General features: G+C 43.2%; 1 protein-coding gene across 2 annotated transcripts; it reads left to right on the top strand.

Annotated features, from left to right (window-relative positions):
- Positions 1–73: 73 nt before the first annotated feature.
- SARAF (store-operated calcium entry associated regulatory factor) lies at positions 74–27,779 on the top strand. Of its 2 annotated transcripts, XM_055146081.1 has the most exons (6): positions 74–340; positions 10,825–11,003; positions 15,967–16,375; positions 17,730–17,859; positions 22,091–22,233; positions 26,986–27,779. In XM_055146081.1, exons 1-6 carry the CDS (start codon positions 238–240, stop codon positions 27,009–27,011), a joined length of 990 nt encoding a protein of 329 aa, XP_055002056.1. In that variant the 5' UTR covers positions 74–237; the 3' UTR covers positions 27,012–27,779. The 2 variants fall into 2 exon arrangements, with proteins under 2 accessions (XP_055002056.1, XP_055002063.1); XM_055146088.1 differs by lacking the exon at positions 10,825–11,003 and having other exon boundaries at positions 206–340.
- The last annotated feature ends 141 nt before the right edge of the window (positions 27,780–27,920 follow it).

Below are 27,920 nucleotides of genomic sequence, written 5' to 3'. Positions count from 1 at the left end.
CCCCGCCTCCCACAGGAGCTCCCCGCCCCTGCTCCGCCCGCATTCGCTGAGCCCTAGGGGGCGTGGCCCGCAGTGCCCACTCACGTTCCGCGACGCGCGCGCCCGGCGTCCATATCTCGCCCGCCGCAGCGGTTTGCCGGCCTTCCGCACCTTCGTCCGCTGTTGCTGGGGCGCGACTGCGCAACGGCGCTTCCGCAGGCCGTCTTCCGGCCGCCGGGCGTCCCCTTGACGAGCGCCATGGTCGTGGCCGGCTGTCCGGGGGCGTCCTGGCGAGGCCCGGTCCTCAGCCTCCTCCTGTTGGTGCTGGCGGCAGGCCCTGCCGCGGGCTGGAACGACCCGGGTGAGTGCGTTTCTCCTCTCCCCTCCCCGCCGTCTGCAGCAGGTGCCGCGGGGCGCGGCCGACGAGCCTCTGGGCGGCCGCCTGCCGCCCGGCCCTGGGCTCCGGAGGCCGGGGAGCAGCGGGCGTCCAAAGCCCGTCTCCGTGTTCTTCTGTCCTCCCCGGCTCCTCCCGGGGGGTGGGGGGGGCGCACCCTCTGTGTGTGTGTGTGTGTCTGTCTGTCTGTCTGTGTGTCTGTGTCTGTCTCCGTCTCCGTGTTCTTGGCGTCCTCCTCGGCTCCTCCCGGGGGGTGGGGGGGTGCGCACCCTCTGTGTGTGTGTGTGTGTGTGTGTGTGTGTGTCTGTGTGTGTCTGTGTCTGTGTGTCTGTGTCTGTCTCCGTGTTCTTGGCGTCCTCCTCGGCTCCTCCCGGGGGGCGGGGGGCGGGGCTCACCCTGTCTCTCGGCGGCGGCCGGTGGCCGAGGCGGAGGCTGATGTCATCATTGCGGCCTGTTGCGGGCACCTGCGGCGCGCGGTGGGAGATCTCCGAGTCACTCGGGAACTGCGCTGCCAACAGTGCAGGCGAGTGGGACCCGCGCTCCCGCCCTCCGCCCTGCCGCCTTTCCCCCATTGCTTTTCATTTGTTTATTTTCACTGTGCGTGATTTTAAGAATGTGGTGGTTTACTTGTGTGTGTGTGTGTGTAAGAGAGAGAGACAGACGGAGAGTGTATGCTGAGCGATTTCTAGGGAAGAGGTTCTAATATTTTATAATATTGTCTGGAGAATTTTAGTCGCCAGAGCGATAGGACAGCGGGTAGGGTGCTTGTTCTGTGCACAGCGGACCCAGGTTCCATCCCTAGTCTTCCATATGTTACCAGGAGTGATCCCTGAGTGCAGAGCAGGAGTAAGCTCTGAGCATCTGTGGCAAAAGAATTGTCTAAAGAATTTTTATAACATTGATGCTTGTGCTGTTATTATACATGTATGTATAGGTACACATACACAGACTTGCAGTATGCACTATTGATGATAGAAAAGGCCTAAATTTATAAACATAAGCAACAGGTTTATTTCTGTAATGTTCTTCTTATTAAGTGTGGAGATCAGAAAAAAGGTGTTATTTGCACATACGTTGAGTAACCCGTTTAATTTGGATGTTTTACAACTAATAAAAAGAACATTTAATTGTCTAGCCATTTTCCTTCAGTATTCTTTGAAAGTTGTATATAGAAGAGACTGATCAGAATTGTAATAAAAAACTGAATGAAATATTAATTAAATATTAATTCCTTTTAATCTAAAAAAAGGAAATTTATAGATGAAAAGTTAGGATAACTTTGTATGTGAAAAAAGGAACCAGGGGCTGGAGCAATAGCACAGCGGGTAGGGTGTTTTCCTTGCACGGAGGCAACCTGGGTTCGATTCCCAGCATCCCATATGGTCCCCTGAGCACTGCCAGGAGGAATTCCTGAGTGCATGAGCCAGCAGTACCCCTGTGCATCACCGGGTGTGACCCAAAAAGCAAAAAAAAAAAAAAGAGAGAGAGAGAGAGAAAAGGAACCAGTGGGGCTGGAGAACTAGTACACCGGGTAAGGGATTTGCCTTGTACGAAGTCAATACAGATCTGATCCCTAACACCCCATTCTGATCCCAGAGTGCCGGGCAGGAGCGAGTCCCTGAGCACAGTTGCGTGTGGCCCAAAAAACAATAAGGAACCAAGTTTGAATTAACGATGAACTATTTATTAGTAGTTCTTAGTCCACTTACTGCACCAAACTATTTTGCAGAGTAAATTATTATAGAGTTTTGTTGATCCTATTTTTCTTTTTTTTTTTTTGCTTTTTGGGTCACACCCAGCGATGCTCAGGGGTTACTCCTGGCTTTGCACTCAGGAATTACTCCTGGTGGTGCTTGGGGGACCATATGGGATGCCGAAGATTGAACCCGGGTCGGCCGTGTGCAAGGCAAACGCCCTACCCGCTGTGCTATCGCTCCGGCCCCGATCCTATTTTTCTTTAACTTTACATTGAGGAACTATTTTATGAAGGCATTTTATTGAGTTAACTTTCATTATGTTCTTTAGTAAGGCAATAACCATGCCTTAAATTTTCTTTTGTTTGATTTGAGCGCACCTTTGTCTTTTGCTAACGTGTTTGATTTGGATGGACTTACTTTGTCTTTTGCTAACATGGACCAATAATTTGTTGAAAAAAAAATAGTTCTATGGAGATTACAAAATACTCCTCAGAATTTTTAATTGAATTGTATATTTAAGCCATATATCTGAGTGTTGGCTTCGGGAAACGAGTGTCATGTCATTCGTAAGGAATTTATATCTATTGAAGAGAGAAAGGTAATAAATAACGAAGATATAAAAACCTGTCATGTCAAAAGTGCTTTGTGCAGGCAGAAGAAAATTTCACAGTAGTCATTGTTTAGGGAAGTAGTGTTAAGGTGACATTTGATCGAAGCCTGGAGTGAGCAGAGGAAGTAACCTGTTCGGACTTAAACTGTAAAGGCCTATTTTGTGTTCTGTATGGAACAGTTTGTGGGTGTAGGGAAGAGGTGAGAAGGCTACCGAAGAGGCTTCTGTAAGGTAAGTTCCAAGAACGGTCTTAGTTTGTCCCTGGCAGTTAGCTGTGGAGTTGATGAGAGTGGTTGAATTCTCTTCTCACCTATTCTTTCTTCTTTTTAACTTTTTTGGTTTTTGAATCACACCCTGCTTACTCCTAACTGTGTATTCAAAAAACAAATACAAAATCCAAGGTGGCTCTCTCTCATTGCCTGTGTTTGGTGGTCTCAAGCAGCTTCCCCCACCCTGGGGTGGCTGATGGCAATGGGTGGACAAAGGAGGAAACAAGGGCCAGGCTGGTTGGCATCAATTGCAGTTTATTGCAGTCTCATCTCCATACCTCTTCCTGATCCCTTTCTCCGATCTCCTTCATCCTCCCCTTGGATCCTGCTCCTTTATACTTCTCCTGGATTTTCCTTGATTCCCAACCCTCCCCGTCCCCCACAGCCTTAGTTATATTTCAAACCATGAGAGGTTGGGGATTACACATAGGTGTGGTCATACAATCAACAGAGGTAAAGTCCTTCCCTCAGGGGAAGCGTCTTCTAGGACAAATTTTCATTCGGCCCAAGGGTGAAATACCATCTATGGGTGCATTTCTCCTTTTCTTAGTCCAACAAACATATAAACATTCATAATAGTCACTTTGTATGGACACAGTAAGAGATACATTAAGCTTATAAGATGGCTTTCTTGGGGGCATCTCACTATAGATCTCAGACTACAGTGTTGAGGCCAGATTAGTTTTTTCTAACCCTAGCAGGGTCCTAATCTAGTTGTTACTTTTTGGATCATGACAGAATCTGTCATGATCATGCTCTTAACTTATAGTTAAGTATTATGGTGCTTTGGCCTGTCCCATTTTGATGCCAGGGTAGCTCACAGCATGCCCTGGGTCCGTCCAGTCCCTCATCGGGACCCTGCTTTTGGGATGTTTGGAAGTATGGGTGGCTGAGGCTTAAGTCGAGAAAACAGATGCCCTGGAGTGATTATTTGGAGTTAGTTAACTTCCAAGTTACAAAAGCATAGCATCGACTGTCTTCCTATGTCTATACAAAAAGGACATTGCTCTGAAGTAAAAGGACATAAGGAGAAGAGAAAGGCAATATTTCACTTATGAATACAAGTCTAGTGTCCTTCGAAGGATCTGACCTTACAAGTTAACAGAGTCTGATTAGCAGGAGAAGGTGATTGACCAGTTGGAGAAGCAAAGCACAAAGAGGTCACAGATAAACAAAGGAATGGGAGTGTCTCGGAGCACTGTGATGGTTGCAACCCAATATATACCTAAGCTCTTTGTGGCAAGGGAGAAAAGACAAACCAATGTTATCCTACGCTTACTCAGGGCTTACTCCTGGCTCTGCACACAGCCATCATTCCTGGAGCCCTGGGGAACCATATGGAGTGCTGAAGATTGAACCTGGGTCAGCCGTGTGCAAGGCAAGTTTCCTTGCCAGCTGAACTCACTCTGGTCCTCTTACCTATTTCGAAGGTGATCTGACATGACATTATGGGTGGATTAGATTCTAGGGAGTATAGAATCCGAGAAGGCAAAGAGAATTTCTAGGGTTTTGGCCTAAGTGGTTACAAGTGTGCCTTAGTCACTATTTTCCTGCTGTGTGTATAGAGGCTGTTCTTGCTCAGGGGCAGCACCTCAGGATTCCCTGAGCACAAATTTTATATATGACATGTGCTCAGGCTAGGGATTTGAACCAGGGTGCATGCATGTAGGATAACGTGGGGTTTGTCCTTTTAGCCTTGCCTTAGGGAACATAGTTTATCTTAAAGCAATGTATTTTCTGTATGGACACAGGAAGACAATATTGTGCTTGTAACTTGGGAGTTGATTGACTCCAATAATATTTACTCCTGGGCATCTGCTTTCTTAACTCAGTTGCCCTCAGTTCCTAGCACTCCAAAAGCAGGGTCCCGACGAGGGACAGGATGGATCCAGGGCAAGCGGTGAGTTATGTGCTACCCTGGCATCGAGATAGGCCAGGCCAAAGCGTCACAATACTCAACTATAAGTTGAGGGCATGATCATGGACAATGCTGTCATGATCCAAAGGTAAGGACGAGATTAGGACCCTGCTGGGGTTAGGAAGATTAACCTGGCCTGAGGACTGTGGTCTGGAGATGTCCTCAGGAAAAAACAAACTTTATATCTCTTACTGTGCTCATACAGAATAACATTGCTAGAAATATTAGAAGTAGATTTACTATAACTATTTAAGTAGATTACTAGCTCACACCCTGACACACCCTTGTTTGGATTCACACCCTTGAGTGGATCTTCTTAGATGAGATTTCCTTAGATGAGATTTTGTTAATTTCCTCGAGAAATGATCTTACCCTTCTTTGTTGATTTGTTGATGTTAAACTCACCTTTGTGTCACCACCCTATGTAATTTGCTATAAAAACTAAGACTGTGGGGCACTGAGGGGAGATAGAAGAGATGGGGATAGGAGAAAGAAGACAAGGGAGACAGGAAGAAGGAGACAGAAGAGGGAGACAGATGAAGAAGACAGAAAGATAGAAGAGACAGAGAGGCAGAAGAAGAAGACAGAGGAAGAAGACACAGAAGCAGAGGCAGAGAGACAGACACAGAGAGCCGCAGAGAGCACAGTGGTACACACATAAGCAGAGCACAAGGTGAAAGAAGTGAGAGCGAGCGGGGTGGAAAGGGAATTAGAGGAAGATCCAGAGAGAGATCGAGAACCGGGAGAGAAGCAGAGAGAGAGAACGAAATAAACTGATCGAGCAACCAGTTTGGCCTTCTTCCTTCCTTCGCCTGCCTCATCATCGCCATCAACCTCCCCCGGGGTGGGGAAGCGGCTGGAGACTACCGAACGCCGGCAGCGGGAGAGATAGAGCCCCGCTGGCCCCCTCTTCTCTTTTTGTGTTTTTACACATGCAAGAGACCTCCCATGCTCTCTCCCTGGTCTTCATTTTTTTCTGAACTGACAACTTATAGGTTTAATTTTTGCTTTATGAAATAAAAGCTTATTCTTTTTTTTTTTTTTTTTTTTTTTTGCTTTTTGGGTCACACCTGGCGATGCACAGGGGTTACTCCTGGCTCTGCACTCAGGAATTACCCCTGGCCATGCTCAGGGGACCATATGGGATGCTGGGATTTGAACCCGGGTCGGCCGCGTGCAAGGCAAACGCCCTACCCGCTGTGCTATCTCTCCAGCCCCTAAAAGCTTATTCTTAAACCCTCCTTTCAAATCCTATTTCATTAAGATTTTATTCACTGCAGTCTAAATAGATTTTTTTTTTCTTTTTGGGTCACACCCAGTGATGCTCAGGGGTTACTCCTGGCTTTGCACTCAGGAATTACTCCTGGCAGTGCTTGGGGGACCATATGGGATGCCGGGGATCGAACCCGGGTTGGCCGAGTGCAAGGCAAACGCCCTACCCGCTGTGCTATCACTCCGGCCCCCTAAATAGATTTAACTATTAGAAAAAGGAGATTCACAGTGTTCATAAACTCCTAGGAATATAGTTTTGCAGCAGAGAAATTGTCTTCGTCTAGTACTGCAATCACTGTATCACTATTACTGTCATCCCGTTGCTCATCGATTTGCTCGAGTGGGTACCAGTATCATCTCCATTGGGAGACTTGTTGTTACTGTTTATCGAATATGCCACGAGTAGCTTGCCAGGCTCTGCCATGCAGGTGGGATACTCTCGGTAGCTTGCTGGGCTCTCTGAGAGGGGCGGAGGAATCGAACGCAATAAATAAATATTCATTAGAGAAATGCACTGTATCACTGTAACTGTCATCCCATTGCTCATCGATTTGCTTGAGCGGGCACCAGTAACGTCTCCATTGTGAGACTTGTTGTTACTGTTTTTGGCATATTGAATACGCCACGGGTAGCTTGCGAGGCTCTGCTGTGCGGGCAGGATACTCTCGGTGGCTTGCCCGGCTCTCCGAGAGGGATGAAGGAATCGAACCTGGGTCAGCCGTGTGCAAGGCAAATGCCCTACTCGCTGTGCTATTGCTCCAGAGAAATAGTAAATAAAAATATCTCCCACACTGGTGTGTGTATGTCCTGCCAGAAATACTTGATCCTTCTAATTGTAATTTATCTTTTCTGTTACTTATCAGCTTGCTGAGATTTTCTATGTCAGAAACAATGAAAACTACCCCCCACTGTAATAGACATTTTGTTCCAGTTGACTAAAGCATAGTAACATATAGACAGAAAATGTCACATACTCTTAGAGCTCAGTGGCTTTTCACAAAGTGGACATTTTGTATGTGACTCTAGAGAGCATGGTCATGGCCCTAGTGCCTGTGTCCTGCCCCCTCTCCCCGCTTAGCACTCTTGCCTGGCCTCTAACTGCACAGATGACTGTATCTTATTTTTTATTTATATTAATGGACAGCACTTCATTTCTTTTCTCTCTTTTTGGTATGTATGCTGGAGTGCGGGGGTCTTTCCAGCAGTGGTGGGATCTGCCAGGTGGCCTACACCTGGCAATGCTTTGGAGGTCTTGTACCAGGAATTGAACACAGGACCCAGTGCATGCCGGTCAGATGCTCCTGCCATTTGAGATATCTGGATCTGGCAGTTTATTCTTTTTTCAAAAATCTTTCTGGGTCACACTTGGCAATGTCTAGTGCTTACTGCTGGCTCTGCACTTAGGAATTACTTCTGGCGGTGCTTGGGGGAGCATATGGGATGCTGGGAATGGAACCCGGATTGGCTGTGTGCAGGGCAAACACCCTACCTACTGTACTGTTGCCCCAGTCTCAGTTTATTCTTTAAAATGAATAAAATTGTTAAACTTCTAGGGAAAGCTTAACAGATTTTACTGTCACTGTCATCCTGTTGCTCATCGATTAGCTCGAGCGGGCACCAATAATGTCTCCATTGGGAGACTTTGTTGTTACTATTTTTGGCATATCGAATACACCATGGGTAGCTTGCCAGGCTCCGCTGTGCGGACGAGATACTCTTGGAAGCTTGCTGGGCTCTCTGAGGGGCGGAGGAACCAAACCCAGGTCGGCTGCATACAAGGCAAACACCTTATCCGCTGTGCTATCCAGCCCAACAGATTAAAAAGGAAAGCAAATACAAAAGTAATCAAAGCCAAGAATGAGAAAAACAACATGACTGTAGAGTCTACAAAATAAACATAATGAGGGACCAGAGCTATAGTAAAAGTATGTGGGAGAACCCGGGTTTTTTGTTTTTTTTTTTAAATTTTTATTGAATCACCATGTGGAAAGTTACAGAGTTCTCAGGTTTATGTCTCTGTTATACAATATTCAAACACCCATCCATTCACCAGTGCCCATATTCTACCACCAAAAGCCCCAGTATACCCCCTCCCCTGCCCCCCATGCCCAACTGTATAACTGATGAATTTCACTTCATTTTCTCTTTACCTTCATTACGTTCCATATTTCAACACAAAACTCACTATTGTTGTTGGAGTTTCCCACCAACAAAGACAGCCCTACTACAAAGGAAGCATTTGATAATTAGTTTTCCATTAAAAGATTGTATGTTTTCAGTTTTTAGAAAAGGTAGCGTGGCCGGTGTTGCTGGCCCCGGGGAGAACCCAGTTTTTTTTTTTTTTTTGGTTTTTGGGTCACACCTGGCAATGCACAGGGGTTACTCCTGGCTCTGCACTCAGGAATTACCCCTGGCCGTGCTCAGGGGACCATATGGGATGCTGGGATTTGAACCCGGGTTGGCCGCGTGCAAGGCAAACACCCTACCCGCTGTGCTATCTCTCCAGCCCCGAGAACCCAGTTTGATCCCTAGTACCAATGGTTCTCAGATCACTCCTGAGAGTAACTCCTGAGTACAGAGTTAGGAGTAGCCTCTAAACCCTGCTGGTGTGACCGTCTTTTTTTTGTCTTTCCTTTCCAGTTTGTAGGTTCATGCATGCTTGGTACAAATCTCCTCCTTCCCTTTCCCCCAGATAAATTTCTGCACCTTAGAAATCTCTTGCTGATTTCATCTTACCGTTCTGCAGTGGAGTTTCTTTCTTGGGATCTCTGTGTCTTCAGTCCCTGTGGGAGCTCTTCTGTCCCTGATGTGAAAGCCTAGATCGTTGGGGTTTCGGGTTGGCTTACGTATGCAGAGGGTCCCAAATTTATTTTTCCTGCTGCCTTTGCAGGAAAATATTACTTACTGTCCCCTGGAAATCTACCTTCTGTAAGTGAACAGGTATACCCCCCACCCCAACTTTGCACTGAGAATACTACTGCCCCTGGGGTCATTTCATTTCAGCACGCCCTTTGGCCCTATCTGGGAAACTCTGGTGTAGATTAATCCCAGTTTTGGTTTAGATTTGTTGTATCTTGGAGGAAGTGTCTCTGGCCATCTTGTTTCTGTCTTAGCTGGGCCTGCTCTAACAAAATACCAGAGGCTAGAAGGCTTGCTCAGATTTCTGAAAGTGGGTAAATTCAGGCTAAATTAGACGAATATTCTAATGTATGGTGAGGGCCTCTGCTGGTGACTGTCTTCTGATGTCCTCACATGACACAGAGGGAGGGCAGGCTCTGGTCATGTCTTTATAAGGGCACTATTGCTGAAGGGGATTTCTATCCCCTCACTTGATCTAAAACTCATGCCCCTAGAGGCTGGAGCAATAGCACAGCGGGTAGCATCCCATATGGTCCCCTGAGCACCGCCAGGAGTAATTCCTGAGTGCAGAGCCAGGAGTAACCCCTGTGCATCGCCAGGTGTGACCCAAAAAGCAAAACAAAACAAAGCAAAAAAAAAAAAACATGCCCTTCCAAAGGGACTGTTTCTGGTAATACCTTCACAATGGAAAATTAGGGCTTCGGCATGGATATTGTGTTGGATTCAAAGTGTAGTGATCTCTAGGACCTGCCAGAGGAAAATAGTATTGAGTTACGAAAAATATTCCCATGAGTTTATGGTTCTGTAGACATGCTCAATAATAATTTTTGTACTTCGTTGTTTTGAACCATACTTGGGGTACCTGGGGGCAACTTCTGGCTCATTGCTCAGGAGTTACTTCCCAGCAGTATTTTGGGGACCATGGTCTACAGATAAAACCCCGAGTTTCTGCATACAAAACATGCCTATTTAACGGTTTTGTCAGCTCCACATGTTAATAAGCTGTGGAACATTCCATTGTATTAATGGACCAAAATTTTTACGATCTGGGGCTGGAGTGATAGCACAGTGGGTTTGCCTTGCATGCAGCCGACTAGATTCGATTCCCAGCATCTCTTATGGTCCCCTGAGCACCACCAGGAGTAATTCCTGAGTGCAGAGCCAGGAGTGATCCCTGTGCATCACCAGGTGTGACTCAAATTCCAAAAAAAAAAAACAAAACACCAACCTTTTTTACCATCTGTTAACAAACATTTGTTGTTAAATGTACTTAAGGACTATTCATGTGTATTTTTTGCTGTTTTATTTCACTATTCATGTTGTCATATAGTATAGTTTTGTAGGTTAATGAATTTTTGATTCTGGTTTTTCAAAAAAAATACGTAGAACTTGTGATATACAAACAATTTGGGACACACTCCCTTGAAATGATAGGAGGCCTTAGAGGTATAACCATCTGAATTTTGTACAAATGGCTTGGATATTCTTGGATATCTTTTTGTTTTGTTTTGTTTTGTTTTTGGTGGGGGGTTGGATGAAGCACACTCAGTGTGCTCAGGAATTACTCCTAATTCTGCTCAGGATTCACTTCCTATTCACAAATGAGAAACCATTTGTGGTGCTGGGGTCTGAATCAGGGTTGGCCATGTGCAAAGGCAAGTGTTTTACCCTTTGTACTATTTCTCCAGCCCTGGAATAGCTTAAGGAAATGGTTTTATCTTACCTTTGCTTTTGAAAGTATTTTCTGTGACAGGAGTTTTATTAGAATGAATATTTATATTTGACAGGATATTTACTACCTGTTACCTCTGTTCTTACTGTTTCAGACAGAATATTACTGCGGGATGTTAAAGCTCTTACTCTTTACTATGATCGCTATACCACCTCCCGTCGCCTGGATCCGATCCCACAGTTGAAATGTGTGGGAGGCACTGCTGGATGTGATTCTTACACCCCAAAAGTCATACAGTGTCAGAACAAAGGCTGGGATGGTTATGATGTACAGGTAATATCCATTATGTCAATGATAGTCTAAATGAAATTGTTATGCAATAAAGTTTTTACTGAAATATTATTTTGTTGGAACACATAGAGAAAATCGCAGGTTAACCTAAAACTACATATAAATCAGTTTTTCATTCTCTGGAAGAAGCATCTTCCAAAATAAATGATTTTGGCAGGGCAGTTGGGGGGCCACACCTAGTGGTGCTCAGGGCTAAGTCCTGGCTCTGTGCTAAGGGATAACTAATCCCTAGTGGAGTTCAGGGAACTATATAAGGCACCAGGGATTAAACCCGGATGAGTCATTTGCAAGGCAAGCATCTTACTGCACCAGTTCAAGAAATGAACTGATTTTAAACCCTAAAAAATATTCATTGTAATTTTTTTTTTTGGCTTTTTTGGGTCACACCCAATGCACAGGGGCTTCTCCTGGCTCTGCACTCGGGAATTACCCCTGGCGGTGCTCAGGGGACCATATGGGATGCTGGGAATCAAACCCGGGTTGGCCGCGTGCAAGGCAAACGCCCTACCCGCTATTCATTGTAATTTTTATGCCATAAATTTCTTCTAAGATTTTCAAAAACTTATACATATGGGTGTAGGAGTAGAGAATCTCTTCTTCTTTCCTTTTTCCTATCTTTTCTTCAAAGAGTAACAACCTATCCTTGAGAAAAGTTGCAATAAAGGATTGTTGATAGTAAATGTTGGAGTACATCTATCCCATTGATCTTCTTTTCTCTTGTTTTCTCTTGTTTTCTTTTCTTTTCTTTTCTTTTCTTTTCTTTTCTTTTCTTTTCTTTTCTTTTCTTTTCTTTTCTTTTCCTTTCTTTTCTTTTCTTATTGAATCACCGTGAGATACAGGTACAAAGCTTTCATATTTGAGTTTCAGCTGTACAATGATCGAATAACCATCCCTCCACCAGTGCACATTTTCCACTACCAATGTCCCCAGTATTCCCTCCCCCAACCCCTGGCAGACAGTTTCACCCATACTCTCTCTCCTTTTGGGCATTATAGTTTGCTCAAATTTTGCCACTACCATTCAAGCCTGCCTGCCTGCCAGGGGCAGACGCTAGATAATTTATTTTCTACTGCTCGCTTTGAATATCATGAGAATTTTTGTGGCCGCGCACTTCTGGAATTCTAAAATTGTAAATGGTTGGGGTCCAGAGACATCTCTGTAGGGTGCTAATCCATTTTGGGATTCATTTCGGAGTCTTTGGACCAGAGTTGTTGGTGTGCTGAGATGGCACCTGGAGGCAGATTGTGAGCGAGCGTGATAGCCAGGACCCCAAGCAGATAGGGAGCTAGGGAGGGATAGCATAACTCCTCTGCTGCTGCTGTACGGCCTGGAGTCTTAGTCCTGGAACCCGCATACCTGGGCCTTGTTTCTGTAAGCTCATGGTTGCTTGGGTTTCATCTGGTGCTGGCAGGGAGAGCACATCTGCTTCATCTGAGGTGCCCCAATGGAATTGTCTTCGTATGAGGTGTGGAGAGTCCCATTGATCTTTGGACACTTGATTTTGTTTAAAAAAAAATTTTGGCCACACCAGTGGTATTCAGGATTTACTCCTGGCTCAGTGCTCAGGGATTACTTCCCATGGGACTACGTGGAGGTCATATGGGGTGGTGTAGGATTGAACTTGGGTTGACCGAGTGTAAGTCAGCCCTACCAGCTTTTCTATTGATCAGGCCCCTGACACTTTATAATATTTCAGCATTGGCTCTGCAAAATGAAACAAAAGCAACCCCCCAAAATATTATTTTAGAACTGAAGATTTACTTCTGATGAAGGCATTTCAGTTAGCTTGGTATATTTGTGACTAACATTTCAAACTCAGGACAAAACACCTTGAAACTCCAGAATTTATTTTGCTTTGGAAATGGAATAAATTTTATTAAATGAATTCAGTTTTAATGACTAATATATTTTTATTTAGTATTTTTTGAAGATGATTTAAGGTGGCTAGTTACTAGGCCGAAACCTTGTGCTGATGATTTCTTCTCCCATCTGAAGGGTGTTCCTGTTGGCTCTAATCCTTATACATGGTCAGTGAAATTCTGAGAGAGGTCATGGTTACTCGGTTGATAACTATTTTTACACTGTTTTCCCTCTCCTACTTCATCTCAGTATTGTTCATTGAATCATAGAATCTTCAGGTTAGGAGTCTTCCACTTTCAAAATACATGTTTAGTTTTGATAGAAAAAGAGATATTGATGGTGAAATCATTCATTAAACATCATCATCATCATCATCATCCCGTTGATCGTCAAATTTCTTGAGCGGTCTCAGTAACATCTCCATTTGTCCAAGCCCTGAGATTTTAGAAGCCTCTCTCTACTCATCCTTCCAATGATGGCCGTATTGGAGGCTCTTTCAGGGTCAGAGGAATGAGACCCAGCTTGTTACTGGTTTTGGCATATTAATACATCATGGGGACCTTGCCAGGCTCTCCCATGTGGGCAGGAAACTCCCAGTAGTTTGCCAGGTTCTCCCAGAGGGAGAAGTAGGCTATAAGGTATCGCGGGGCCGCAAAGTGGCTGCTCGCTTCCGGGAGCTAGCTTTTAAGTCTCTGGATGCTGGCTGGCCTTTGACAGGATTACACTTCGGCCAGAAGAAGTCCCTGGGTGTGACCGCCTAGCTACTGGGAGATAGGAAATCTGGGCGGAGGAGGTCCAGTCCCAATCCGAGCAGCCTTGGAGGTCTCAGCCCCGGGTCCCACACACCTGGGTTCCTCTGCCAGTTCCTTCATGCGTGAGGCTCATCCAAACGTGTGGATTGCGGCATTGAGCATGACTCTGGCTAGGCTCCAGAGGTCTTCGGCCACCAGGATCTCTGCTTGGGGTGGGGAGGGAAGCTGGAGCCCATCCCCTCTGCGGAGGCCCCAGGGAAGACAGCCAGGCGCACAGGAAAAAGACTCATTAAATGAAGGATGACATTGCTGTGTCCTTCCTCCCTTGACACAAGGAGTTTAGGCTTATCCCAGTCACACCCATCAAGGTGTTCCCGAGTCACTCCCATTCCTTTGTTTAGCTGTAATCACTTCTCTATGCTCTCTTCCCCAAAAACAGTTAATCAGCTTTTCCCCCTAATCTGACTGTTAATTTGTAAGGTCAGACCTTTCTAGGACACTGAACTTATATTACAAGTTGATATTGCCTTTCTCCTCTCCTTATGCCTTTTAAATAATTTACTTTAAAGCAATATCCTTTTTGTATAGACACAAGAAGACAATACTATGCTTTTGTAACTTGGGACTTAATTGGCCTCGAATATTATTCCCTCCTGGCCATCTGCTTTCTCCACTTAAGCCTCAGTTGCTCTCAGTTCCTAGCACCCCAAAAGCAGGGTCCCGACAAGGGACGGGACAGACCCAGGGCAAGTGGTGAGTTATGTGCTACCCTGGCATCAAGATGGGCCTGGCCAAAGTGCCTAGTTCTTAACTATAAATTAAGAGCTTGATCATGGACAAATGCTGTCATGATCCAAAAGCAACGACAAGACCAGGACCCTGCTAGGGATAGGAAAGAATAATCTGGCCTGAGCACTGTAGTCTAAGATAGAGATGGCCCCAGGAGAGCAATTCTATAAGGTTAATGCATTTCTTACTGTGTCCATACAAAATGATTAATATTATGAATGCTTATATGTTTGCTGGACGAGGAGAGGAGAAACACACTCATGGAACTCCGCCCTTGGGTGGATGGTCCTGCTGAAGGAGAATCTGTCCTAAAAGCAGCATTCCCTGAGGGAAAGAACTTTACCCCTACTGATTGTGACCATACCTATGTATAAGCCCCAACCCCCTCATGCTTGGGGCATTTAACTAGGCTGTAAGAGTGGGATGGGGGGCCAGATCCAGGGAGAGATCGAGAACTGGGAGAGAAGCAGAGAGAGAATGAAATAAACTGATTAAGCAGCCAGTTTGGCCTTCTTCCTTCCGTCTCCTGCCCTTGACCAACAGCCACATACAGTGGTTCCAGAGCATCGAACATGGGCGGTGAGACAGAGCCGCTCAGAGAGCCCACGAGTGCACACGCCTCTCAGCGTGCTTTAGTTTTTCTACAGTTAAACATATGAAATAGTATATAAAAACATAATACGGCATAGAAATCATGAAGAAATTTCTCAGTCTAGTATAAGATAAAACAATCATGAATTACATGTAAGTGCCAACAAAATAATGTTCTTCCAGGTGGGAAAATTAACAGTGGCCATACTGTCATTAAGAAAACCAGCTACATGGGGGCTGGAGCGATAGCACAGTGGGTAGGGCATTTGCTTTGCACGAGGCTGACCCGGGTTTGATTCCCAGCGTCCCATATGGTCTCCTGAGCACCTCCAGGAGTAATCCCTGAATTTCTGAGTGCAGAGCCAGGAATAACCCCTGTGCATTGCCAGGTGTGACCCAAAAAGCAAAAAAAAAAAAAAAAAAAAAGAAGAAAACCTGCTAGAAATTTATAGATTACGGAAGCTAGAGAAGTGGCAGAGGGATTAAGACTCTTGCCTAGTATCCCACCAACCCTGCTCTAAATTCCTGGAGCCACGTAGGGCTGCCCAGGTCCCTCCAAGGGCCTGGAATAGACACTGAACACCATCAGATAAAACTCCTTCCCCACCCCTTTAAAAAAAAACAAACCCAAACAAAAACAAAAACTACCTTCAAACTAAATAAATATATAAAATATGAAATATTGCATGCAATATATGTACTTATTTATGAAAGGAGTAGGAATAAAATGAACTCTTATAATACCAGCCTAGATTCAGAACCATAACATTAATATCATAGGGATCTTTAAAGGTCTGGTTTGCTTCCTCCCATACAGAACAAACTGCTGAATTTTTATCTGTTGGTCTCATGCTTTATTTTGCAGTTTTATGACAACTCTAATGGCTCAAATTATATGTGTCAAATGGAAAAAAGTCTGCTGATTCTAATAGCCTGTTTCTCCTCTCCAACAGTGGGAATGTAAGACTGATCTCGACATTGCTTACAAATTTGGAAAAACCGTGGTGAGCTGTGAGGGCTACGAGTCCTCTGAAGACCAGTATGTCCTAAGAGGTTCCTGTGGCCTGGAGTACCAGCTGGATTACACAGAACATGGCCTGAAGAAAATGAGAGAGTCTGGGAAAGGCTACGGCTTTAAGTCTTTCTCCAATTATTATAATAAGTTACCCTCCAGTGGCGTCAGTGGGCTGATTACTGTGGTGGTGTTGCTCGCTATTGCCTACGGTGTTTATAGGTTGTTTCTAAGTGATAGTCAAGATCCTCCTCCGCCGTACTCTGAGCATCCTCCGTATTCCCACCGTTACCAGAGATTCACCAGCTCAGCCGGCCCTGCTCCTGCAGGCTTTAAGTCTGAGTTCACAGGTGTGTTTCTCTAGACCATGCAGTAAGTAGGAGGGACATGAGTTGCTACTTTCTGAAATAGGAAATAGTTGCATTGGGAGACCAAAGCAGAGTGGTCTTATTTTTCACTTTCAACTTTTACCTCTTCTGATTCTCTGTAAAGATAATTGTGAAGACTGTGTAAGGCAGCTTGATTAGATTGTAAATCAAATTTGGTCATAACTGTTTGCCTTGAACTCTTTCTCATCCCATACACAAAATTTACTCATTAACTGGATTAACTCATTAATTAACTAATTAACTCATTAACTATTAATAGATTAATAGATAACTATTAAATATTAATAGATCTGAATATAAAAAATGAAACAGTGGTCCACCCCTGAACATTGAGCATGGTGGCCCCCAAACCAAAAAGCAGAGAGAGGGGAGAGAGGTGGGGGGGAGGCAAAGAAGGAGGGAGGGGAGATAGTTAACACTTCCTGAAGAAGGGCTGCAGTGATAGCACAGCAGGTAGGGCGTTCGTGGCCAACCCGGGTTTAATTCCCAGCATCCCATATGGTCACCCCGAGCACCGCCAGGAGTAATTTTTGAGTTCAGAGCCAGGAGTAACCCCTGTGCATCGCCGGGTGTTACCCAAAAAGAAAAAAGAAACCCAAAAAAAATCAGTTCCTGAAGAAAGCATAGGAAGATTTTTTTCATCACTTGTTGGGCTTTCGCCTTTCACGCAGCCAACCCATGTTCGATTCCTTCGCCCCTCTCGGAGAGCCTGGCAAGCTACCCGTGTGTATTGGATATGCCAAAAACAGTAACAATAAGTCTCTCAGTGAGAGACGTTACTGGTGCCCGCTCAAACAAATCGATGAGCAATGGGATGATAGTGACAGTAATAGTGACAGTGGGATAGGCAGTTTTTGTTGTTGTTACTATTTTGGGCCCATACTCAGCAGTGTTCAGGTCTTATTTTTGGCTCCAAGTGCAGGGATCACTCCTGGCAGAGTTGGGGGTGTGGGGTTGGGGTGAGTGTGTGTGGGGGAGACATGGGATACTAGGGATTGAACCCAGGTACTCATGTCAGCTGCTTACAAGGCAAATGCCCTACCTGCTCTATTGATGTTTTGACCCCCTTCAACTTATTTTTAAATCAAGTTCTAATGAGGATGAGGTTGACGGTATTTTGTGATGCCAGGGAGCAGGGCCTTACACAGGGAAGGCCTCTGTTCTGCCTACCACCGAGGGCTTTCCTGCATTGCTGGCCTGAGCACTGTTAATAACGAGTGCAGATGAAATAACCGGAATGTTTTGTTGTTTTGCTTTTGTCTGCTAAGCTTTGTGTGCGAACACATAATAACTCACAAATCGTTTTTGTTTCTAGGACCTCAGGCTCCACCTTATGGTTTTGGCAGTGCTTTCACAGGCCAGCAGGGATACAACAACTCAGGACCAGGATTCTGGACTGGCTTGGGAACTGGAGGAATATTAGGATATTTGTTTGGAAGCAACAGGTAGCTTTTGCCTTCATCTTACTCTTTAATTCATGTTTTCCTTAAATGATTCTTTGACTTACAGTTTGATTGAAATTGGTTTTGTTAAGCAGAATAAGTTATGGAGACATTACCCTATAAAGTCAAGAGTCTCTAGAGATGGAGAATATATCCTGTATGTACTCGGATCACTATTGCATATATTAATTGTATTTTGGTTTTCTGTAATGGCTATTATGGCTGTTAATGAGGTTTGGAAAAAGACTAGTCACTGGACATTGGAGAAAATGGGAAAGGACCCATTTGGGGAAGAGCATCTTGCTTAGTAAAAAAGGGATGAAGCAAGATTACAAAGAGTTTGGGGTCAGAGTTCGGAGTGTCTTCGGTATTAATGGTACTTTGAGTCTAGACTTTATTTGAATGTGAATTAAGAAAGAGCCTCTATTCCCATCTCTTTCTTCCCATTTGGCAAAGTCCTTACCAGTGTCAGGAAGATAAAACAGGAATTAATCTTCATGTACCTGCATGCTGGAAAAACACCCAATAGGGATGTTTCTGGTAAAAAAAAAACAAAAAACAGGCTGTTTCTGGTTGTTCAGAACAGGTAGAAAATAATCACCAACAAAATGCCTGACATGATTTCTTTTTGTTTCATTTTTTTTTCTTTATTTATTTTTAATTAGTGAATCACCATGAGGGTGCAATTACAGATTTACTCATCTTTGTGCTCTTGTTTCCCTCATACAAAGTTCGAGAACCCATCCCTTAACCAGTGCCCATTCTCCACCACCAGTAAACCCAGCATCCCTCCTACCCTCCCCAAGCCCATCTCCCCACACCCCGCCCCGCCACTGTGGCAGGGCATTCCCTTCTGTTCTCTCTCTCTATTTAGGTGTTGTGGTTCGCAATAAAGGTGTTGAGTTGCCACTGTGTTCAGTCTCTAGCCCACATTCAGCCCGCATCACCCTTCCCCCGCATGGCCTCCAACTGCATTGTACTTGGTGATCCCTTCTCTAAGTTGCCCTCTCCCCAGAATGTGAGGCCAGCCTCCAAGCCATGGAGTCAGCCTCCTGGTACTTATTTCTACTATTCTTGGGTGTTAGTATCCTACTCTGTTATTCTATATTCCACAGATGAGTGCAATCTTTCTATGTCTGTCTCTCTCTTTCTGACTCATTTCACTTAGCATGATACTTTGCATGCCGATCCACTTATATGCAAAATTCATGACCTCCTTTTTTCTAACAGCTGCATAGTATTCCATTGTATAGATGTACCAAAGTTTCTTCAACCAGTCATCTGTTCTAGGGCACTCGGGTTTTTTCCAGATTCTGGCTATTGTAAACAGTGCTGCAATGAACATATAAGTGCAGATGTCATTTCGACTATACTTTTTTGCTTCTCTGGGTTGCTGGGTCAAATGGGAGCTCGATTTCTAATTTTTTGAGAATCATCCATATTGTTTTCCAAAAGGGCTGAACCAGTCGGCATTCCTACCAGCAGTGTAGAAGGGTCCCTTTCTCCCCACATCCTCTCCAACAGCGGTTGCTTTTGTTCTTTTGGATGTGTGCTAGTCTCTGTGGTGTGAGGTGGTATCTCATGGTTGTTTTGATCTGCATCTCTCTGATGATTAGTGATGTAGAGCACTTTTTCATGTGCCTTTTGGCCATTCGTATCTCTTCCTTGGGAAAGTTTCTGTTCATTTCCTCACCCCATTTTCTGATGGGGTTGGATATTTTCTTCTTGTAGAGTTCAAACAGTGCTTTATATACCATTGATATTAACCCCTTATCTGATGGGTATTGTGTAAATATCCTTTCCCATTCTGTGGATAGTCTTTGTATTCTGGTCACTGTATCTTTTGCGGTGCAGAAGCTTTTTAGTTTAATGTAGTCCCATTTGTTGATCTCTGTTTTTACTAGATTGCTTAGTTCCGTGTAACCTTTGAAGATACCTTTATCTTCAATATCGTGGAGGGTTTTGCCGACCTTGTCTTCAATGTACCTATGGTTTGTGGTCTAATGTTGAGGTCCTCAATCCATTTTGATCTGACTTTTGTGCATGGTGTCAGGTCAAGGTCTAAGCCCATTATTTTGCATGTGGATGTCCACTTGTGCCAGCACCATTTGTTAAAGAGACTTTCCTTGCTCCACTTCACATCTCTTGCTCCATTATCAAAGATTAGATGATCATACATGTGGGGTTTTGTGTAGGGATATTCCACCCTGTTCCATTGGTCTTCGGGTCTGCCTTTGTTCCAGTACCATGATGTTTTATTACCGCTTTGTAGTAAAGTTTGAGGTTGGGGAGGGTGATGCCTCCCATCGTCTTTTTCCCAAGAATTGTTTTAGCTATCCGTGGACGTTTGTTGTTCCATATGAATTTCAGGATTGCTTGATCCGTTTCTTTGAAGAATGCATGGGTATCCTTATAGGGATCGCGTTGAATCTGTATAATGCTTTGGGGAGTATTGCCATTTACTCCCCAAAGCAAGGTATATGTTTCCATTTCCTCATGTCCTCTTTTATTTCATGGAGTAACGTTTTATAGTTTTCTTTGTAGAGGTCTTTTACTTCCTGGGTTAAGTTGATTCCGAGGTACTTGATTTTCTGGGGTACGATTGTGAATGGGATTGATTTTTTCATGTCCCTTTCCTTTGCCTCATTGTTTGTATATAGGAAGGCCATGGATTTTTGGGTATTGATTTTGTAGCCTGCAACTTTACTGTATAAGTCTATTGTTTCTAAGAGTTTCTTAGTAGAGGCTTTGGGATTCTCTAGATATAGTATCATATCATCTGCAAATAGTGAGAGTTTGATTTCTTCCTTCCATATCTGGATGTCCTTAGTCTCTTTTTCTTGTCTAACAGCTATCGCAAGTACTTCCAGTACTATATTGAAGAGAAGTGGTGAGAGTGGGCATCCTTGTCTTGTGCCTGATCTTAGAGGAAAGGCCCTTAGTTTTTCTCCATTGTGGATAGTGCTTGCCGTAGGCTTGTGGTAGATGGCTTCAACTATCTTGAGGAAAGTTCCTCCAAAACTCATTTTGGTGAGGGTTTTCATCATGAACGGATGTTGGATCTTGTCAAATGCTTTCTCTGCATCTATTGATATGATCATATGGTTTTTATCTTTACTTTTGTTGATATGATGGATTATGTTGATTGATTTCCGAATGTTAAACCATCCTTGCATCCCCGGGATGAATCCCACTTGGTCATGGTGTATGATCTTGATGAGTTGTTGGACCCTATTTGCTAGTATTTTGTTGAGGATCTTTGCATCGGTGTTCATCAGGGATATTGGTCTATAATTTTCTTTCTTAGTGACGTCTTTGTTTGCTTTTGGTATTAGGGAGATGTGTGCTTCATAGAAACTGTTTGGGAGAGTTCCTGTTTTTTCAATTTCCTGGAAAAGTTTGAGGAAAACTGGCAACAGGTCTTCTTTGAATGTTTGGAAGAATTCGCCAGTGAATCCATCTGGGCCTGGGCTTTTGTTTTTGGGGAGATTTTTGATTACAGTTTCAATTTCCTTAATATTAATGGGTCTATTCAGGTATTCCAAGTCTTCTTTGTTCAGTTTTGGGAGATTGTAGGAATCAAGGAATTCATCCATTTCTTTTAGGTTCTCTTGTTTTGTGGCGTATAGACCTTCAAAGTAGTCTCTAATGATGTTTTGAATCTCACTGGTTTCTGTTATGATGTCCCCCTTTTCATTTCTGATTCGATTTATTAGGGTTCTCTCTCTCTCTCTTTCCTTGTGAGTCTTGCTAGTGGTTTATCAATCTTACTTATTTTCTCGAAGAACTAGCTCTTTGTTTCATTAATCTTTCGGATTTTTTTTTTGGTTTCCATGTCATTAATTTCTGCTCTAATTTTTATTATTTCTCTCCTTTGATCTGGTTTGGGTTCCTTTTTCTGGTCCTTTTCTAAGGTCTTGAGTCGTGAAGTCAAGCTGTCTGTGTGGGCCCTTTCTTCCTTCCTGAGGAATGCTTGGAATGCTGAGAGACAGGCCACGCCCCTGTTTCTACGTTGGGGGCTCTTGGGACTCCAGGCAGGGCAGCGGCTAAAGGTCCGATGTCCATGTCCAGGCGGCCGCATGGGAACCGGGGGGCACCCGAGGAGGCGTGGCTGGGAGTCTCCTGATTACCTGGGAAAAGGGCTGATTGGAGGGAGCTGGGCGGGATGGCAGGGGTGGCGGGGCGCAGGACTGGGTGGCGGCTAAAGGTCTGACATGATTTCTTGTTTTCACAGAGCCGCAACACCCTTTTCAGACTCCTGGTACTATCCGTCCAATCCTCCCTCGGGCGCGTGGAATAGCTGGGCATACTCTCCACCCGGAGCAGGCTCAGGTGGCTCATATTCACATGCAGAGACCAGAACCAGAACAGCATCGGGTAAGAGCAGAGACGTGGGAGTTCCTACTACACAATATTAGGGAACAGAAGTAGTTTGGGAACTTGAGATGATTATACATTTAGCAGTCTTGGTTGTATTTGCTGTTACCCCTAGAAATATTAATGGCATGAATAACCACGATATAATTCAGATTTAGTATTTGTTTTTACTTCTAAACATCCTACTTTTTTTTATTTTTGGGGCTACTCTGGGTGTGTTCAGGACTTACTCCTAGCACTGCACTTAGGAACCTTAGCAGGGCTTGGGGGACTGTATGTGCTACTGGGGATTAAGTGGGGATCTAAGCTGTGTTTAAGGTAAGCATCTTACCTGCTGTGGTGCTCTCCACACACTCCCTAAACATTCTTTTTTTTTTCTTTTTGGGTCTCACCCAGCGATGCTCAGGGGTTACTCCTGGCTTTTGCACTCAGGAATTGCTCCTGGCAGTGCTTGGGGGACCATATGGGATGCCAGGGATTGAACCCAGGTCGGCTGCGTGCAAGGCAAACGCCCTACCCGCTGTGCTATCGCTCCGGCCCTCTCCCTAAACATTCTTTAACAGTCCAACTGGGATTTTGTTTAGGCTTATTTCACCTACTAATTGAGGTGTTAACTTAAAAATTCTCTGAAGTTGGTTTGGTTTTTACATATATTTATTCTGTGACCTCTAGGGATCCTTTAAACTTGAAATGGGTAGATTGTAGGTGGATGTTTGAAATTTAAAATTCCATAAAATCCTGTAAAAATGTATTAAGCAAGCTGGGAGTAACCCCTGAGCACTGCTAGGTGTGACTCAAAAACCAAATCAAACCAAACATCCAAAAACCAAAACCCAAAAAGTATTAAACCATACTTTAAATAATGGTTGTAATGCTTATTGCAGTTGCTAATAGGACATTTTGTGAAAAACAAACATAGAATTAAAAAAATGTTAACTATTTGGAGTTAAACATTTGCCTAATTAGCAGAGAATGGGCCTTAATAGGCAGTTGGATTGTAATAGATTGCTATGGACTGAAATTATCTTTATTTGCAAGGGGAGGTGAACAATGATTAATTGTTGAAGTTGATTACAAAAAATCATTTATTAGTACTTAAATTTAAGAGTGGAATTTTTGTAATGCTGTTATGACCGTAAGTTGGTGATAATTACTTAAAAAACTGTTTGGTATTACCTACTAAAATTAGTATGTAATACTAAATTATTACACGTGTATGTTTAAGTGAGTGCAAGAATCCCTACTAAAACTAGATTCCAACAGGAAGAAACCCACTTTATTTATCAGCAGTAAAATGAATGAATGAACTGAGTTGATTCATGCTGTGAGGTACTGCCGAACAATGAGAATGAATAAACAGTTGTATGCAATAATGTGCATAGTTTTGCCACATTTGCTACACAGTGCAAAGAAAGATACAAAATATGTGCAATATGACTATAATATTAATTGTTGGTGTACAACATCCCATAGTGTCAGGCCTAGCTAGGCTTGGATGTAAAGGTCGTTTTTCTGTTACTGTTACTTTAACTGACCATACTTCATGGTGTGTAACTGACTTTGATACTATTTCCGTTGACTAAGTTAATTTGCATATTCTGCCTATGTGGCTGAGTATCATTGGTTAAAACATCAACCTAGTTAATAAAAGGGGGCTGAACAGGCTGCTCTCGGGCAGGCCACAACACAAAAACTTCTGGAGACAGTTATGTGACTCTCCCAAAAAATGTGTATTTCTTTGGCGAGTATGTCTTAAATGCCTCGGACTGTCAAGTTAACCTTACTGCAACATTGTGCTCGAAGATAAAGGCTTGGTATGGAAGAAATAGAGAAAAGGGAGAGATAAAGAAAGGGAATTAAGAAAGATAGAAAGAAAGGAAGGAAAGAAGAAGAAAAGGGAATAAAGAAATAGAGATAGAAAGAAGAAAAAGAGGGAAGAAGAAAAGGAGAAAGAAAGGGACAAAGAAAAAATATAGAGAGAAAGAAAGGAAGGAAAGAAAAAAAGAAAAGAAAGGGGATAAAGAAATAGAGATAGAAAGAAAGGAAGGAAAGAAGAAAAAGAGAAAGGGAATGAAGAAATGTAGATAGAAAGAAAGAAGAAAAGGAGAAAGAAACAGAAAGAAGAAGAAATATAGATAGAAAGAAAGGAAGTAAAGAGATAGGAAGGAAGAAGAAAAAGAAAGGGAGAAAGAAGAAATATATATAGATAGAAAGAAAGGAAGTAAATAGGAAGGAAGAAGAAAAAGAAAGGGAGGAAGAAGAAATATAGATAAGGAAAGAAGAAAAGAGAGAAAGAAGAAATATAGATAGAAAGAAAAGTAAAGAGAAAGGAAGGAAGAAGAAAAAGGGAGAAAGAAGAAATATAGATAGAGGGCTGGAGCGATAGCACAGCGGGTAGGGCGTTTGCCTTGCACGCGGCCGACCCGGGTTCTAATCCCAGCATCCCATATGGTCCCCTGAGCACCGCCAGGGGTAATTTCTGAGTGAAGAGCCAGGAGTAACCCCTGTGCATCACCAGGTGTGACCCAAAAACCATAAAAAAAAAAAAAAAAAAGGAAATATAGATAGAAAGGGAGGAAAGAAGTAAAGAAATAGAAAGGAAGAAGAAAAAGAGAAAGAAAGGGAGGAAGGAAGGAAGGAAGGAAGGAAGGAAGGAAGGAAGGAAGGAAGGAAGGAAGGAAGGAAGGAGTCATAAATTTTGCATATAAGTGGATCAACATGGAAAGTATCATACTAAGCGAAATGAGTCAGAAAGAGAGAGACAGAAAGATTGCACTCATCTATGGAATATAAAATAACAGAGTAGGAGACTAACACCCAAGAATAGTAGTAATAAGTACCAGGAAGTTGGCTCCGTGGCTTGGAAGCTGGCCTCACATGCTGGGGGAAAAGGCAGTTCAGATAGAAAGGGAACATAAAGTAAGCTCTGGGGACCCGCTTGGGAGGGGAGATGCGTGCTGAAAGTAGACTATAGATTGAACACGATGGCTACTCAATACCCCTATTGCGGACCACAACACCCAAAAAGGAGAGAGAGAGAGAGAGAGAGAGAGAGAGAGAGAGAGAGAGAGAGAGAGAGAGAGAGAGAGAGAAAAGAACAAAAGGGTATGCCCTGCCACAGAGGAAAGAGGGGTGGCGGGCGGTGGGGGGATACTGGGTTTACTGGTGGTGGAGAATGGACACTGGTAGAGGAAGGGGTGCTCGAACATTGTATGAGGGAAACACAAGTATGAAAATGCGTGAATCTCTTACTGTACCCTCATGGTGACTCACTAATTAATAAAAAAATTTAAAGAAAAGAAAGAAAGAAAGAAAGAAAGAAAGAAAGAAAGAAAGAAAGAAAGAAAGAAAGAAAGAAAGAAAAAGAAAAAAGTAAACAGAAAGGAAGAAGAAAAAAGGGAGAAAGAAAGATAGGCAGAAAGAAAGGGAAAAGAAGAAAAGGAGAAAGAAAGGGAGAAAAGAAAGAATAAATAAAGAAAAGGGGGCAATGGGTAATTCTGTAACATCTCAGCAGGATGCCTATGTTGACACTTTGAACTCTCTAACAAAAGCAGGCCAGTGTAGATTGCCAGTATTCAGTGTTGAAGCCGGATTCAATCCCTAGCACTGCAAAAACAAACAAATGTCTTCGAAACAAAGTCAGTCGTTTCTCTTTTCAACAGTAAACGTTAATTCTTGAATAATAAACATGGTTTATTAAACTAATAAACAGAACAATATTGTTCTCATTGTTAAAAAAAAAAGCAGCTGGTCTGCCTTTAAAGGAACAGATAATAAGATACCTCCTTGAGAGGATACAAAAGTATTGTCATTGGTTTAAGCCAAAAAATATAGAACAATTCAATCTAGATTTATGGATAAAAATAGGGAGAAAACTGTGTTATGCATAGAAAAATGGAGATGTGATCCCAGCAAAGGAATGGAGAGCATACTATTGTATTGCTGCTGCCCTGAATTTTTCACAGTTTGAGTATGAGGAGCCTTCTCTCTCTCCACTGATTCATCAACTCTTTCGTCTTCTCATACGGCTCTCTCCACTAATTCATCAAATTCTAAGGCAACTTACAGGGAAACTCCTGTGTTAGAGGAGAAAAGTGGGGAAGAATCTTTGATATTGCCAGAATTTTGTGGGAAGGTTTATTAAGAATATGACAGTGCAGGATATAATAGGCCAGAAGGAAACGCACCAGTGGAAATGGAGTATTAAAAAATCATAAATAGTGTATCACACAGTGATACAGTAAATCAAATATCAAGTAATATTGTGACGCATTACTAAATAATCTAAGGGAAAACAAGACAAATTGAGACTTTCCTGATGGAAGTACTTATTGCCTGTTAGCATGTGTGTATTGTGTGTTTGCTGACTGACATTAGCCATTGGAAGTCCAACTCACATCTACTTATAAACTGGGGCGTTAGAGAACAGTAGGCGTGGTAGAGGCTCTGTGGGTCTCCAGTTTTGGGCCGTAGACTGAATATTACCTGTACCGCATTTAGTCCTCTCCCGGCTCTTTTACAGCAGGCATCTGAGACTTTAGTAGGCTGGATGAGGGTTGGATTTGGGAGAGGACTCTTGTGGATAAGTGATGCTCTTTGTCTTGAGTAGTCCTGGTCCATTTAAATGGCCTTTAATCTCCTTACAGCTTTCTTACCCACATGCTAACAGTAGACACAGATGACTGGTAATTTTATCAGAACTCTTAAAATATTTAAAAAATATATATACTAACTTTGCTCTTCTCATTCTAGGGTATGGTGGTACCAGAAGAAGATAAAGGTCAAAGATGGAAGTCAAATACTGGATGCAGACTTTCTGATTTTTCATCACTGTCTCTTAAAAGCAAAAGTGCCACGTGCTTATAATTGGAGAAAAGGGATATTCAAGAGTGCTTTGGTGTTTTGTCCTGTGTAGTTTTCTGTATTCTGCTATTTGATTTGAAGCTAAGAGCTAATATATGACAAAATACTTATGTAACAAATTGTATGTTAATGTAAAGATGCAGCTATACACAAAAGATTTTGAAAGGAATGGAATGGAATGCTGGAAATGTGTTGCTTAGTTTCTCAAAGCTGCAATGCCCTAAGAAACATTAAGAATGTAGTCATTATACCAGTAGACCCAAGTACAGAAATTTCAGTGGTAGGTGGCTTTAGTGGATGAGTCATAATATCACCGAAGCAGTCATCTCTGTGGTCGCTACAATTTGGTGTTTGCTGTTTTTGTCAACCCTTTAAAATAGGCGTGGACTACGAATCTTACTAACATGTGCGTCTGGGATGCTTCTCAGCACAGGAGCCTGGGGTCCCTCAGTGGTGGGATCCCGGGAAGAACTACTTCATGCTAGGAAAAGGCAGGAAATGGGAATCTAGAATGTAGTTGTAGATGATTGTGTACTGACAAAAATGCTTGAATGACCTTATTTCATTTTTTTAGATGTTTCGACAAAGGTCTTTTATTAACAAAAGCATGCAGTTCTCTGTGGACTGTCAATAATGTAGCAGTGTCTTTCAACCTTCAATTAAAGTGAAAACAAAGATAAAAAGAGGTTATGTTTTCATTCTTTCTGCCATCTTTTGGCAAAAGTTGGTGTTACTGTTTTTTCATCCTCCCCCATCCCCCCAAAAGACGTAGTTAATCATGCTGCAATTTTTTCTCTAAATAATACTTCCTCTTGATAGCCTTG

Source organism: Sorex araneus, chromosome 1 (genome assembly GCF_027595985.1).
Source record: "Sorex araneus isolate mSorAra2 chromosome 1, mSorAra2.pri, whole genome shotgun sequence".
NCBI lineage: Eukaryota > Metazoa > Chordata > Mammalia > Eulipotyphla > Soricidae > Sorex > Sorex araneus.
The sequence above is the reverse complement of the archived record's forward strand: the minus strand, read 5'-3'. Positions and strand labels throughout refer to the sequence as shown.

Bases quoted from the DNA above. Each gene is read 5' to 3' on its own strand.
- SARAF (XM_055146081.1), top strand. From the start codon at position 238: ATGGTCGTGGCCGGCTGTCCGGGGGCGTCCTGGCGAGGCCCGGTCCTC. The intron at 16,376-17,729 runs GTGTGTTTCTCT...TTTTGTTTCTAG, and splicing joins CTTTAAGTCTGAGTTCACAG to GACCTCAGGCTCCACCTTAT. The intron at 22,234-26,985 runs GTAAGAGCAGAG...TTCTCATTCTAG, and splicing joins CAGAACCAGAACAGCATCGG to GGTATGGTGGTACCAGAAGA.